The sequence below is a fragment of the Gopherus evgoodei genome, chromosome 4 (genome assembly GCF_007399415.2).
Source record: "Gopherus evgoodei ecotype Sinaloan lineage chromosome 4, rGopEvg1_v1.p, whole genome shotgun sequence".
Lineage (NCBI taxonomy): Eukaryota > Metazoa > Chordata > Testudines > Testudinidae > Gopherus > Gopherus evgoodei.
Window position 1 is genome coordinate 48,971,232 of NC_044325.1, and position 14,321 is coordinate 48,985,552.

At 40.7% G+C, this 14,321-nt stretch overlaps 1 protein-coding gene across 13 annotated transcripts in view; it reads left to right on the top strand.

Annotated features, from left to right (window-relative positions):
- RALGAPA1 (Ral GTPase activating protein catalytic alpha subunit 1) overlaps nt 1–14,321 on the top strand; it is a 246,975-nt gene that overhangs the window by 37,485 nt on the left and 195,169 nt on the right. For all 13 annotated transcript variants that reach the window (XR_003999976.1, XM_030559262.1, XM_030559256.1 and 10 more), the window contains exons 4-7: nt 843–900; nt 3,674–3,717; nt 4,336–4,513; nt 7,610–7,725. Coding sequence is in view for 12 of the 13 variants with exons in the window: in XM_030559262.1 (XP_030415122.1) it covers nt 843–900; nt 3,674–3,717; nt 4,336–4,513; nt 7,610–7,725 (396 nt within the window). In the remaining variant the exon portion in view is untranslated. The remainder of the gene's footprint in view (nt 1–842; nt 901–3,673; nt 3,718–4,335; nt 4,514–7,609; nt 7,726–14,321) is intronic.

Below are 14,321 nucleotides of genomic sequence, written 5' to 3' on the forward strand. Positions count from 1 at the left end.
TGAGTGAAACCAGACAATTGCTATGCTCTCAAATGAACTCTCACAGGGAAAAGGATATTTTTGTCTTTTTATCAATCACCTGTGGGTGAACACTTCACAAAGAGGTCAGATATAGAATGATCGATCAGTCTTCATCCTCAAAGGAAATGTGCATAACACTTTCAGAAGACAAGCGTGGGAGCGAAAATCTCTCGCGCGCACACACACGCACACGCACACGCACACGCACACGCACACACACACACACACAAAAATCTGTAACCCGCTAACCCTCTCTTTTTATCCCGGGCTTCTCTACCTTGAATGGTCCTTTTAGACTGTGCTAGCTACTTACGCTAAACAATCTGTTCTACATTGGATTTAGGTAAGATGCACCTTTCCCAGACTTAGAAGAGCTCTGTGTGGCTCAAAAGCTTGTCTCTCTAATCAACAGAGGTTTGTCCAATAAAAGATTTTACTGCACCTACCTTGTGTTCCCACAAAGAATGTAATTCAATGGTGAATCAAGCTGTTTATAGCTTGCCATATACTGGAGGTGGTCATGTACATGGGATGACACTAGAAATGCCTGTTCATCTATATAATTACAGCAAAATGCTGCATATGCATATTTAACTTGTATCTTGGATTCAGATAAGCAAATTTTTAGAAAATTAATTTTATCTTCTTCCTGTGGGTGGCCTTTTTTTTGGGGGTGGGTGGATGCCACAAAAAGACAGCATTATTAATTAAGAAAACTTACATTTTTTCCCTTGATAACTGCTGTTAATCTTTGGTATTTCTAGCATGCATTTTTTAGGTAATAACTGTGTAGTGTGGATTGTTGGCTTTTGCTTTTGTAGAAAATTTTACAACTTCTTCCAGAAAGGATTCACCAGAGGTGGCAGTTTCATAGTATTGGTGAGTTTGTATTTAAAAAAGAAGTCTTGTTTTTTATGATAAGTGGTTTAAAAAAAATAGATTCAAACAAGATGCTATATAAAGTGTAATTGAGTTCTTTAATGTCTTAAGTTTGACAGTTTTAGTTGCATGATAATATGAAGGAGGGGATAGGGATTACATACTTTAAAGTGGCATAATAAGGAGCAAGGACTTGAAACTTCAGCAACTTTTAAAAAAGAAACTTAGTCTGGATGTTTGTAAGTGTCTTAACAATAAGGTAACTGATATTATGAAATGATTTTTCTAGAGAGAGAGTTAGGCACTGGGACACTTGGAGATCATTCAGACCAGCAAGGACTTCTGTCACTGCCTGCCTTGTAACTTCAGGTGCCTTACTGCTATGGCTCAGAGCCCTGATAACCACTAGCCAGCCCACAAATATAAAGTCTCACCCTGGCTTCCACCAGAATAGTTACTCCTTTCAGGGTGACCCCAACAGCCCTTCTAGTCCCTAGTCTTCCCAAATCAGTCTATCCCGAGTTCTTAACTACTGGATAGTTGTACTTTTCCCATCTGATTCATCACCCTCAAATGCATGAAACCTGCCCTCCCTGGCCCCCTGACGACACCTTGCTTGCTTTGGCACACACACTCCATGTAGTTTGCACGTTGGAAACATTTTATTTGATAGAAAAATCATAGATTCGAAGTTGAAAATTGTAAGGGGAAGCAAACACAAAGCATAGGCGGTGGGTTATATTCTTTTGTGGTGCCCGAACTCCAGCAATATTCAGGGCTGGGGGCTCTGCTTCACCAATATTTGGAGCTGGGTCTCTCCCCCAGCCATGCCAGGAGTGGGCCCCGGCCCCCGCAGGTCTTCTCCGCGTCCCGTCGCATCCCTGCCTGGAAGAAAGTGGCGTGCACCTCTCCCATGCCAGTTTGTGCTGCTGCCCCAGGGTCCTAGTGCCCCCCAACGGCTAATGGCAGAGCAGGCTGCCCTTACCCTGCCCTTTCACCCTAGCTCTGAGCCTCTCCAACATCCCAAACCCCTCATCCCCCCCCACACCCTGATCCTCTGCCCCAGCCCTGAGCCCCCTCCTGCATCATGAACCCCTCATCCTCAGCCCCAGCCAGAGCCCTCATCCCCCTACACCTAATCCTCTGCCTCAGTTCTGAGCCCCCTTCATCATGAACCCCTCATCCTCAGCCAGAGCCCTCATTCTCCTGCACCCTAATCCTCTGCTCCAGCCCTGATCCCCCTCCGACACCCCAAACCCCTCATCTTCAGCCCCACAGCCCTCACTCCTGCACCCCCTCTTATTCCCAAACTCCCTCCCAGAATGTGCCCCCCTCCTGCCCTCAAACTCCTTCCCAAATCCTGCACCCCCTTCCATCCCCAAACTCCATCCCAGAGCCTGCACCCCTCACCCCCTCCTACACACCCATCCCCTGCCCCAGCCCGGAGCCTTCACCCAGCACCCAAACTCCATCCCAACCTGCACCCTGCACCCCTCCTGCACCCTAATTCCCAGCTCAAGACCCGCACCTCAGACCTCCTCCCCCACCCAACCCCGCTCTCAGAGCCTTAGCCAGGTGGGGGCTGAGTTTGGGGGGGGGCAGGTTCTGGGCACCACCAACATTTCTACAAACCTGCCACCCATGCTACAAGTTATACAGAAGATAAACATCAAGATGCAACCACAAGCTTTCTGCTTTCAAATTAAACTCCCATTTCTAATGAAACTTACCTGTTGTCTCTGAAAAGTTTCCCAGCATGCCCACTGCCACAGTGGGGATCCAGCATTCAGACAGCCTCCTACCTTCAAGACTCTCTCTCAAGTTCTGAATAGATTTCACTTCAAACCTCTTCCCTTTTAAAAAGGATTGGCAGTTCTTTGTTTTTTGTTTTTTGTTTTTTTTTTTTTCTGTCAGATTAATGATTCGTGGTTATTCAGGGTGGGGGAAGTCCCCTCTTGACTTTACAGATGGGGTGTTTTAGTGCCTTCCTACCAATGTTAATGGTTCATTAGTTAATTATCTTTTTTCAGGTTGTACAGTGCTAGGTGCTTGGAGCTAGTCTCATCTGCTTGGTGAGGCATCCTTTCTCAGTCTTCACTACTTACCGCCCTGTTGTGAGGTGGAGCTGAATGTTCTAGCACAAATTATGAGCACAGTTTTCTTTATATATAAATCCAAACCACAGTCTGTATAAATATCTCCTAAAGACCATTAAGTTCAGAACATTACAAGGTTAAAGACCTTACTTGACATACTTTTTTAACACAATAACTTTATTCTTTGGGGTTCATGGCACCTGGAGTGTCTGGACGCTGATTGTCATAGGCACCGTTATTGGAGTTTGGTATAAAAGAAAAATATTAGAGAAAACATAAAGATAATGTAGATGGAAAATCCTGCTTTGTGCTACCCAGGAAGTCCTTTTCCTGTCTAGTACACAAGCATGGAACACAAGCTATCCAGTATAACCCTAAACTAGGCATTTGAATAGCAACAGCATTGATGAATTAGGAACCATTGCCCACTTGCTATCCTACATTTTTATACATTTTTTGGTATTGATTATGAGAAAAGGAACAGATCTTGTGGAAGGTGTTCTTTTTTCCCCCCCTTCTGGCATTGAGGTGATTGTCAGAGGGATATTAAGTTCACCAAGAGTAAATTGGAGATTGCCAAGGACTTGCTTAAAAGAGTATCAAGTCTGACCGGGAACTCTGACATCTGCAGTTAAGTAAAGAGCAAAGAACATCTTTAAAATGTATTTTCCTTTCAGGCTTGATTTTAAAGAAACTCCTTCACACCGGAAATTCCTTAAAGGTAAGAAAAATAAAAACATATATCTTTTTGCTTTCGCATTTTTGATGTATATGTTTTTCTTAGAATAATCACTGCCACAAAAACAGTAACAGACTAACAAGTTTGATTACATTCATAATAGGCCCTGAACCTGTCAACTTCTGTGGTCCTGGTTTAGTACCTTCAGAAGTCACATAGAGGTAAACAGGTGCATAGTGTTTGCAGGATTGGTGCTTTAATTTTTGCTTTCAAGAGGAAAAGTCCTAATTTTTACTTCATATGGGGAGAGGAATAATTTTTTGTTCATATATATAATAAATGAATAAATCAGTCTTTTTTTCTATCAGTTTTGGTTATGAGCAGAAAGATCAATCATTTTTAAGAAATATATTTTGTAACACTTTGATTACTTTTTGAAGAAAAAAGAGTGGTATTGTTGACATGGTCTCTCTGGTGCAGTTCTTTATTGAAAGGGAGAGATTGTGCAAAAGTAGCACTTTTGTACTCTACAGACCTGGCCCTTTTTGTTTGTATGCATATGTAAGGAAGCTATTTGCAAGTCTATACATACTAGAGTGTAATGCAGCTTAAAAAGCAAAGAGTCTGACAAACAAAAAACTCCCTTTTTCCCCTTTTAAGATCCGTCGAGAAGGTGTGCGTCTCTTCCTCTTGTGGTTGCAAGCACTTCAGAATAACTGTAGTAAAGAACAGCTGTGTATGTTTTCTTGCTTAATTCCTGGATTTTCATCACCACAATCTGAGTATGGACCTCGAACACTAGATAATCTCATTAATCCTCCACTTAATGTTCAAGAAAGTAAGTAATTTAGTAGCATTACCCAGTTCTTTACATAGTCCCATTTCATTAACTTTTCCATTGCTCAGGTACTGTAGAAATAACTAAAGTAAGTCATTTGATGGGGCTTATGGAACCACTAATGAGTGCAGCTGTGCTCAGGGCTTCTAGGATCCTGGTGTCATTCTTGACCCTGATCCTTCTTTCTCTTCCCAAATCTCTTAGGAACCTATGTGTTGCTTTACTGCAGCAGAGCAGTGGTCCATCTAATCCAGTATCTTTACAGTGGCCCGTACCTGATATTCAAGAGAGAGGTTTATGAACCACCGTAGTGGACAATTATAGAATAATCTGCTCATAGGAGAAACTGTAACCTCTAACTGCAGCCTTGTGCCCTAAGGCATAAGGGTTCATATCCTTTTATGACATAATTTTTATACTAGCTAAGGCAACTGGATATTTTCATTATTCATATGGATGATCCTTTGATTCCTACTAGATTCTTAGTCTCAATGATTTCTTGGGACAATGAGTTCCGCAGATCACTCGGAGCAACATTTATACCTGTAGCTGTATCGCTAACTCCATAAGACCCCTGTATGAAGATCTATTTCAACTTCACCTTTTCCCATAAAAAAGATTCACAGCATCCTCTCCTCTCATACTGGTTATCATAACTAGAGCTGGTCAGTATTTTCTGACAAAACGGGCTTTTATTAGAAACTTGATTTGTCAAAAGTAAAATATTTTATGGAAACATATCCATTTCAATGAACTTCTAGTGAAACACCACAGGCCATGCTTGGTTTCCCAGCAGCTATCCTGGTGTGCTTCTGGGGCACCAGGGCTTCCAGGGGTCGCAGCTTCAGAGCAGCCCCATAGTGCAGATTGTGCCAGGGACCCCAGAGGTTCTTGTTGTCGTGTCTGTTGTTCTGCAGTGTCCAAAACAATAGGAAAGGAGGAACAAGCAGGGCAGGACTTACATGCTGTTAGGCAGCAAAGAATTATGGAGGACGAGGAGCTGGAAAAAATGCTCAAGCTTTGATTACAAGAGAGTACAAAATAGAGAAACACTGAACAAATATAACTGGAGAATTTTAAATAAAAATGTAACTAAAATCTAAAAGCAGCAACAATAATCATAAACCAGGTTTAAGATTATTGACTAATGAAAGAACAACTGAAAGAACCATAGGATAGATATTTTAGTTCCTTAAAACAAAAGTGTGAAATCCATTTTAGAATTTTCCTTGTTTGGATTGATTTTATGGAACGATAACAGATTTTTAAAATAGGGACTGAGCAGATAGACTTAATAAAATAAGTATTCAAAAGTAAGCACAGATAGCCTTGATGATGATGATGATGATTTGATGTGTGCTTACCACATAAAAGTGAAAAAAGTACAAAGGGCGTGATAAGACAACTTGTAGAGGACTTATTGGCAAAGTCTCTTTTTAAATTTAAATCACTCTTGGGGTAGGATTTTTGGTTGTAATTTGTATTTGATTTTGTTTTGAGCAGCCAATTTTCCAACACCTGTTTGTCATAATTTTTCAGACAAACACAAATTAAGGGAAACAGTATATTTATTGATGAAATGTACTGTAGAAATATAGTGCTGGAAGGGACCATGAAAGGTCACTTCATCCATTCCCCTGCATTGAGGCAGGACCAGACATACCTAATCTATGCCTGATAGCTGTTTATCTAACCTGTTCTTAAAAACCTCCAGTGATGGGAATTCCTCAATCTCTCTTGTAGCATGTATCCTAGACCTTAAATTTCCTCATGGTTAGAAAGTTTTTCCCAATATCTAACCTAAATCTCCCTTGCTGCAGATTAAGCCCATTACTTCTTGTCCTGCCTCCAGTGGACGTGGACAACAGTTGATCTCTATCCTCTTTATAATAACCTTTAATATATTTGAAAACTGATACCTGATTCCCCCCTCAGTCATCTTTTTTCTCAAGACTAACCGTGCCCAGTTTCTTCACAGGTCGGTTTTTTTAAACCGTTTTATAATTTTTGTAGCTCTCTTCTAGACTCTTTCCATTTTGTCCTCATCTTTCCTAAAGTGGGTATCCAAAACTGGACACGCCACTCCAGCTGAGATCTCACTAGTGCCAAGTAGAGCAGACCAATTATCCCCAGTGTATTGCATACAACACTTCTGTTAATACACCCCAGAATTATATTAGCCTTATTCACAACTGCATCACTTGTTGACTTTCATTCAGTTTGTGATCCCCTGTAATTCCTGGATCCTTTTCTGCAGTACTATTTCCTAACCAGCTATTCTCCAATTTGTATTTGTTATATTTGATTTTTCCTTCCTAAGTTTAGTACTCTGCACTTCTCTCTATTGAATTTGATCTTGTTGATTTCAGACCAGTTCCCCAATTTGTCAGGGGTGTGTTGAATTCTAATCCTGGCCTCCTAAGGCTTTCAAGCCCTCCTAGGTTGGTGTCATTAGCAATTTTATAAGCATACTCTCCACCCCATTATCCACATCATTAATGAAAATATTAAGTTGTACCAGACTCAGGAAAGACTCCTCTGGGACCCTTGTCAATAAGTCCTCCCAGCTTAATAGTGAACCATTGATAACTACACCTCTAACCCGATATAACGCTGTCCTCGGAGCCAAAAAATCTTACTGCATTATATCGAACTTGCTTTGATCCGCTAGAGCGCGCCGTCCCGCCACCCCCCCTCCCCCCCCGAGCGCTGCTTTACTGCATTATATCCAAATTTGTGTTATATTGGGTCTCGTTATATCGGGGTAGAGGTGTATTCTTTGGGTATAGTTTTTCAACTTTTTGCGCACCAGCGTTATAATAATTTTCATATAGACCACATTTCACTAGTAGGCTTATGAGAATGTCATGTGGGACTGTGTCAAAGAATTTACTCAAATCAAGATAAATCTCATTTGCTGCTACCCTCCTATCCACCTGTCTCGTAAAAAGGAAATCAAATTAGTTTGTCATGGTTTGTTTTTGACAAATTCATGTTGGCCATTATGTTTCCCTGTTGCCTTCTAGGTGCTTAGAAATTGATGGTTTAATAATTTGTTCCAGTATCTTAATTTAACTATTTTTCATTTTTGGACAGCGCAAGTGACTGTAGAGGAAATTACTCCACTTGTCCCTCCACAATCAGGAGATAAAGGACAAGAAGATCTTACAAGCTACTTTCTAGAAGCACTTTTGAAATACATAGTAATTCAGGTATGTTCCATAGGTTGCAAACAGAAGAAAAGTAACTATTTTTTGTTTATCTACTGTAGTGGGCCAACAGCACCATAAACATACACAGGAACGATGCATTATTTTGTTTCGCCTTCCAAGAGCGTATTTTATAGAAAACATACTTTCAGAAAGTGTCCATTTCTTGTTTGTGCCAAGGTCCATAGATCAATCGTAGTAGATACTTCAGCCCGCTTAAAACTTGGGAGCAGAACCAGACCTGTCAGTCACTGATAGGGGGGGGAATGCTTGGCTCTAGAAGTTCCTACCAGTTTTTCTGCCCCCATGTGACTGATGGGCTCAGCCCAACTTTACCTGCTGCCAAGCTTTTCTGAGGAAAAATTTCAAACTTTATTTCAAATGTTTAGACTAACAGTTTAGTTCAGTAATATGTCTAATTCCCAGCTGTGTCCCTAGGGCTTCATTGGATTTTTGGAGAGACTGTCCCCTCAGCTCCACTTCTGCTATTGAGGTGTTTTCCTCAGTTGATGCCCTTGCAGGCTTCAGGGAGTGTGCTAGATTGAGGAAAACCCAGAGGCAAAAGGGTCTTACTTGATATGGGGATGAAGCATGTTGTTGGAGAGCTCTGCTGGCTCTGCAGGCAGGATGCAGTTTCACCCTCCCAGCCCAATCTGGGCAGGGTCGTCTTAGCTCCCTTCCTTTCCCAGGGCAAGAGATGAGCCAGGCAGGATTGGAAAAGAATTTGCTCTGGGGCAGCCAGTCCTTTTCTTCCCAAAGTACATGAGGGAAGTGAAGCCAGAAGAAAAGACTGCCAGATGGAAGATCGCACCTGAGTGCTATAGCCTGTCAACCAGACCTCTGACTGTGGAGCTCAGCTGCTTCCTCTTCCTCTCCGCTGAACTGAGGCTGGAGGGCACTGGACGCTGCTGATGCCAGTGAATGCAGTAAGGGGCTTTTGGGCTCGGCTGCCACCTCTAACTCTGCTTCCCTGGCAATTCCAACTCATGTCTGAGGCTCAGACCTCCTGGGAAAACAGACTTCTCTGATCCATGTAAATTCTATTCAATAGAGAGGGATCTAGTTCTGGGGAGTCAGTACCTTTCTTGAGGAAATCCGGAAGGGCCCATTTATGGGAAAGGAAATAAATCAAGCCTCTTGGAGGACAGGGAGATCACTAGCCTCTTGAAATATTTTTGGAGCCTTCTGAGCCTGATTTCATACTGCCTCTGAATCAGGCTTATGGGAACAGACTCTGAAAGGGAAAACAAATCCGTTGTGTTTCCCCTGCTCACCCTACTGAGTGCAGCAGAGCAGATAATCCTCAGTGCCTGTTTCCCCTGCTCAGCTCCACAGAGTGCAGCATGGCAGATCAGAGCAGAAAAGACCAGGCTGTAAACATATGCTAAATCCTGCAGGTGTGCACCCCTCCCTGAACCTGCCAAGAGAGTTCTTTCTCCTAAGGGAAAAAGACCTCCAGTCCAAATCCGCTGAGAATCAAATAATATATCTAAACACCAGAGGATAGATCCTGAGGCAAGAATTCACTGTGAAACTAAACTTAGTAGGTCTACAAATGTCCAAGGCAAGCTATAGCTATATATTATTTCTCATGCATCCTGGAAGGATGTAATAGTGGGTTAAGAATTTCCTGCCATACTGAAAAGAATGGGAAAGTATTGGGCTATCATTCCCAGCTGTCATTGTGGGTCACCATGGCCTAATGTCTAGGTTTTTGTTCCCAGCTTCCCTGCCTCACCACTGCTTCTGCTTTCTCCCCTGAGCAGATTGTTCTGGAGTGGTAAGAGGGGCAGCATCCCAGATCTGGAAAAGTCAGCAGGCAGTAAAGTGTTTCTTGGCTTGCCATTTTTTTTCATTCTTTCCCAGCCTCCATTTTATAAGGCCAGCAGGTTCTAGGGTGACCAGATAGCAAGTATGAAAAATCGGGACGGGGATGGCGGGTAATAGGAGCCCATATTAAAAAAAAAAGCCTCAAATATCGGGACTGTCCCCACAAAATCAGGACATCTGGTCACCCTAGCAGGTTCCCAATTTGTGTACTAGTTAAAATGTAATGTGGTATCATATAAATGTGGCTATCCTGAGCAGTGACTCAGGATTTTTAAGTGGGGAGATTTTTACCTGAAAGAGTGGTCTCTTCACTATACAGGCCTTTCAAAGGCAGCCATGCGTGGGCTGGCATCATTTCAGTCCCCTCTCTGGGGCATGAAAACTTCCAGGTGTAATTAGTACAACAAAAATAAACAAGTCCTCTGATTCCGTAAGTGCCCCTGCATACTTTTACAAGCAGTGCTAACATGAGTGAATAATATTGCAAGTAGGGCTGTCAAGCGATTTTAAAAAATTAATCGCACCATTAAAAATATTAATAGCGATTAATTGCATTGTTTAAATAAATGGTATTCCATTATTGCTTAATATTTTTGGATGTTGTTTACATTTTCAAATATATTGATTTGAATTACAATACAGAATACAAAGTATAGTGCTCACGTTATATTTATTTTTTATTACAAATAATTGAACTGTAAAAAACGAGAGATAGTATTTTTCAATTCACCTCATACAAGTACTGTAGGGCAATATTTTTATCATGAGACTTGAACTTAAACATATAGAATTATGTACAAAAATAAATAAATACTGAAAAATAAAGCAATGTAAAACTTTAGAGCCTACAAGTCCACTGAGTCCTATTTCTTGGACAGCCAATCGCTAAGACAGACAAACTTAGTTACAATTTGCAGGAGATAATGCTGCCTATTTCTTGTTTACAATGTCACTTGAAAGTGAGAAGAGACATTGGCATGGCACTATTGTAGCTGGTGTCGCAAGATATTTATATGCTAGATGTGCTACAGATTCATGTGTCCCTTCATCTTCAACCACCATTCCATAGGACATGCGTCCATGTTGATGATGGGTTCTTGCTTGACAACAATCCAATGCAGAGCGCACCAATGCATGTTCATTTCCATCATCTGAGTCAGATGTCACCAGCAGAAGGTTGATTTTCTTTTTTGGTGGTTTGGGTTCTGTAGCTTCAATATGTGAGTGTTGCTCTTTTAAGACTTCTGAAAGCATGCTCAACCCCCTTGTCCCTCTCAGATTTTGGAAGGCACTTCTGATTCTTAAACCTTGAGTTGAGTGCTGTAACTATTTTTAGAAATCTCACATTGGTATCTTCTTTGTGTTTTGTCAAATCTGCTGTGAAAGTGTTTGTTTTAAGAACATGTGCTTGGGTCATCATCCAAGACTGCTATAACATGAAATATATGGCAGAATGCGTGTAAAACGAGCAGGAGACATGCAGTTCTCCCCCAAGGAGTACAGTCACAAATTTAATTAACACATATTTTAACGAGCATCATCAACATGGACGGATATCCTTTGGAATAGTGGCCGAAGCATGAAGGGACATACGAATGTTTAGCATATCTGACCCAAAAGTACCTTGCAACGCCAGCTACAAAATTTGAATGACTGTTCTCACTTTCAGGTGATATTGTAAACAAGAAGCAGGCAGCATTATCTCCTGCAAATTGTAACCAAGTTTGTCTGTCTTAGCGATTGGCTGTCCAAGAAGTAGGACTCCAGAGCCTACAAGTCCACTGAGTTTTACATTGTTTTGTTACGTAACTGCTCTTAAAAAAAAAAAAAAAGTCTACATTTGTAAGTTGCACTTTCATAGTAGAAATTGCATTACAGTACTTGTATGAAGTGGATTGAAAAATACTGTTTCTTTTTTTTTACAGTGCAAATATTTAATCAAAAATTATAGTGAGCAGTGTACACTTTGTATTCTGTGTTGTAATAGAAATAAATGTTTTTGAAAACGTAGAAAAACATCTGAAAATATTTAATATATTTCAATTGGTATTCTGTCATTTAACAATGCGATTAATTTTTTTGAGTTAATCATGTGAGTTAACTGCGATTAATTGACAGCCTTAATTGACAGCCCTAATCACAAGTAATATGGTATTTTTGAGACTCAAAATTCTGTGACCAAGAGCTTCTCCCTGGATAAAAAGTGAGTGAGGGGGAAATTGGATTCAAATCTATTTCATGCAGGCATATATGGGTCTCTGGTTCTTGGGGTAAGACACACAGATAAAGCAATTCCCAGCTGTCTGAGTGATACAGTTGAAAACTTTTATGGAAAGCTGAGACTATTCAGTCATCAGTAAAGTCAGTTTACAATCCTGACTCCTGCCAGGTACTGCGGAAACTAATACCGGTGATATGGGAAATTGAAGCATTCTGAAGCACAGCAGGAGAAAATACCTCTTTGTAAGAGGTAGCTAGAACAAGTGGAGGGTCAGTAACTGCTCCCTGTTTCTAATATCTATTCAGAGATACGTGCAGGCTCCTAACCAGCTCCATGTGGAGTAAGACCCCATGTAATGCAAGGCTTTCTCAGTTAGGGAATACTAACGCTATCTGTATAGCTTTGATCGGATGAGGTCACTGGATAGTGTCCAGAGGGGAGACCCTGTAGAGCTGTGCAAGAATTTTAGGAACAGCTCTGTCCCACTCCCAGTCTCAGCAACCAATGGACAGACCACTACATGAATGAAATAATCCATACTATTTCTTCAGATTAGAGCATTAAAACCTTCTCCCCATACTATTTCTGTCCTCTGGGAATTGAGAACAAACAGAGCACAGCTAAATCATCTAAATAAGTTCCTAAAGGAGATTTTTCTTCAAGAATTCCCATTTTATCATCCTCAGACAATTCTTATGTTTTGCAGACAGGTGGCAGCCTTTTTCTTTTCCCAAATTTGATCATTATCATTTGAACTGACATGTGATTCCAGGGTTTGTCTCTGGGATCACAGTAGCAATATTATTGGCTTTAGAAAAGACTGAAATTCACTGGAAAACATTTTTGGTCAGGGTTCTGTAGAGAGAAAACTGAAGAATATATAGAGTGATTTGATTCCTGAACTATCTTTTGATTCAGGTCAAACAGACACACATGGTGCCAGGAAAGTCAGTCATAGGCCTGGGGAGGATGAATACTATTGAGCACAAGGTCTTATTTGAGGAGAATGTTAACAAGATGAAGATGACCCTAATGATGTGGTGTCACAGAAACAATCTCAACATTTATTGTCGAATCACCTCATTGACTGTCATCCCCATAATTTTCCACAACTGTGGAAAATTTAAAATCCGTAAAAATAAAAAAAAGCTTAACATGAATATTTATTTTTATTTGTAGAAATCATAAAAATCAAATTCTGCTAAGCTCAGGTACAATATTCTCAACATTTTAATGAAAAGGAAGTTTTGTACAATCCAATTTTAAATGCTTCATTTGGGCATCCACCTTATTCCAACTCTGCAAGGTCATTCAGTATGTTCTTGGAACCTCATTCTGCATCATCCAGCACTACCCAGATTGAATCTCTGAAGAAACTGTTGTCATATTTGCTATCCAGTAGAGTAGGCTTCCCAGTGAGGTGTGTGGTGGTTATTATTTTATTTCGAGTTGTGAGCTTTCTCTAACAAAGTTCCATTATTATACTTTTAATTCAGACAAGAACTGTTAATAATTGTGTCATGGAATCCATTCCCTGAGTAAATTCAAGAAAAGTTCCTACTTTAAGCGTTAGAGTCCAGTTCTCAAGAGCACTCACAACTTCAGAGCAGAGTAGTCCTGTGCTGAGATCTACAAATGGCCCTCAGTTGACCAAACTCTGCAGATTGGTCAACCAATCATAGCCAATGCCGCTAACTTTCTTTTGCGGAAGAGTTCTCGATGTCTTACTGCCCTCGACTAGATGGAGGAGATAGATTGTATACAAGTACACCTCTACCTCAATATAATGCTACCCAATATAACACAAATTCAGATATAACATGGTAAAGCAGCACTCCGGGGGGGGCGGGGCTGCGCACTCTGGTGGATTAAAGCAAATTTAATATAACGTGGTTAGATTTTTTGGCTCCCGAGAACAGGGTTATATCAAGGTAGAGGTGTATCTTGTTTTGAATGTCCATATCTGAAGGATAATCCCTGAAAGAGCACTGCTCTGAAAATTCCATTGTAATGGGTCTGTGGACCTTAGCATGAAGAACAAGAGGAAAACTTTTCAGTACTTACCTGAAAATTTCCTCCTTTGAATAATAAGGTCCACAGATCTAGCCCATTCTGGAGACAAGTGGATTACCCAGGACAGAGATGTAAACTGATATTCAGGGATTTGGGTATGTTGTCAGTAGGTGGAATTTACCATATTCTGAAGTAGGAGAAATTGATTTGTTTTTTCTCAAAGCATATTTACTCAATCTATAATTTAAGAAAGTATATTTGAATTATCCTGGCTGTAGAAGTTACCTGAACTGGAAGGAACTTCAGAAAGCAGAGCATACCCTGGCTGTCAGTGATTGACAGGTTTGGTTTTGCTCTCGAGCTGCAGGCAGGCTGAAGTACCCATTGTAACAGATCTCTGGACATTACTGCACAAAAAAGAGAGGAATTTTTTAGGTAAGCACAAATGTATTTTTATAGTTTTTATAAGGTAACTTTGAAACCGAAAGATGATTTACTACAACTTAAACTTCTGGAGGGGTCACCTCTGGCTTGA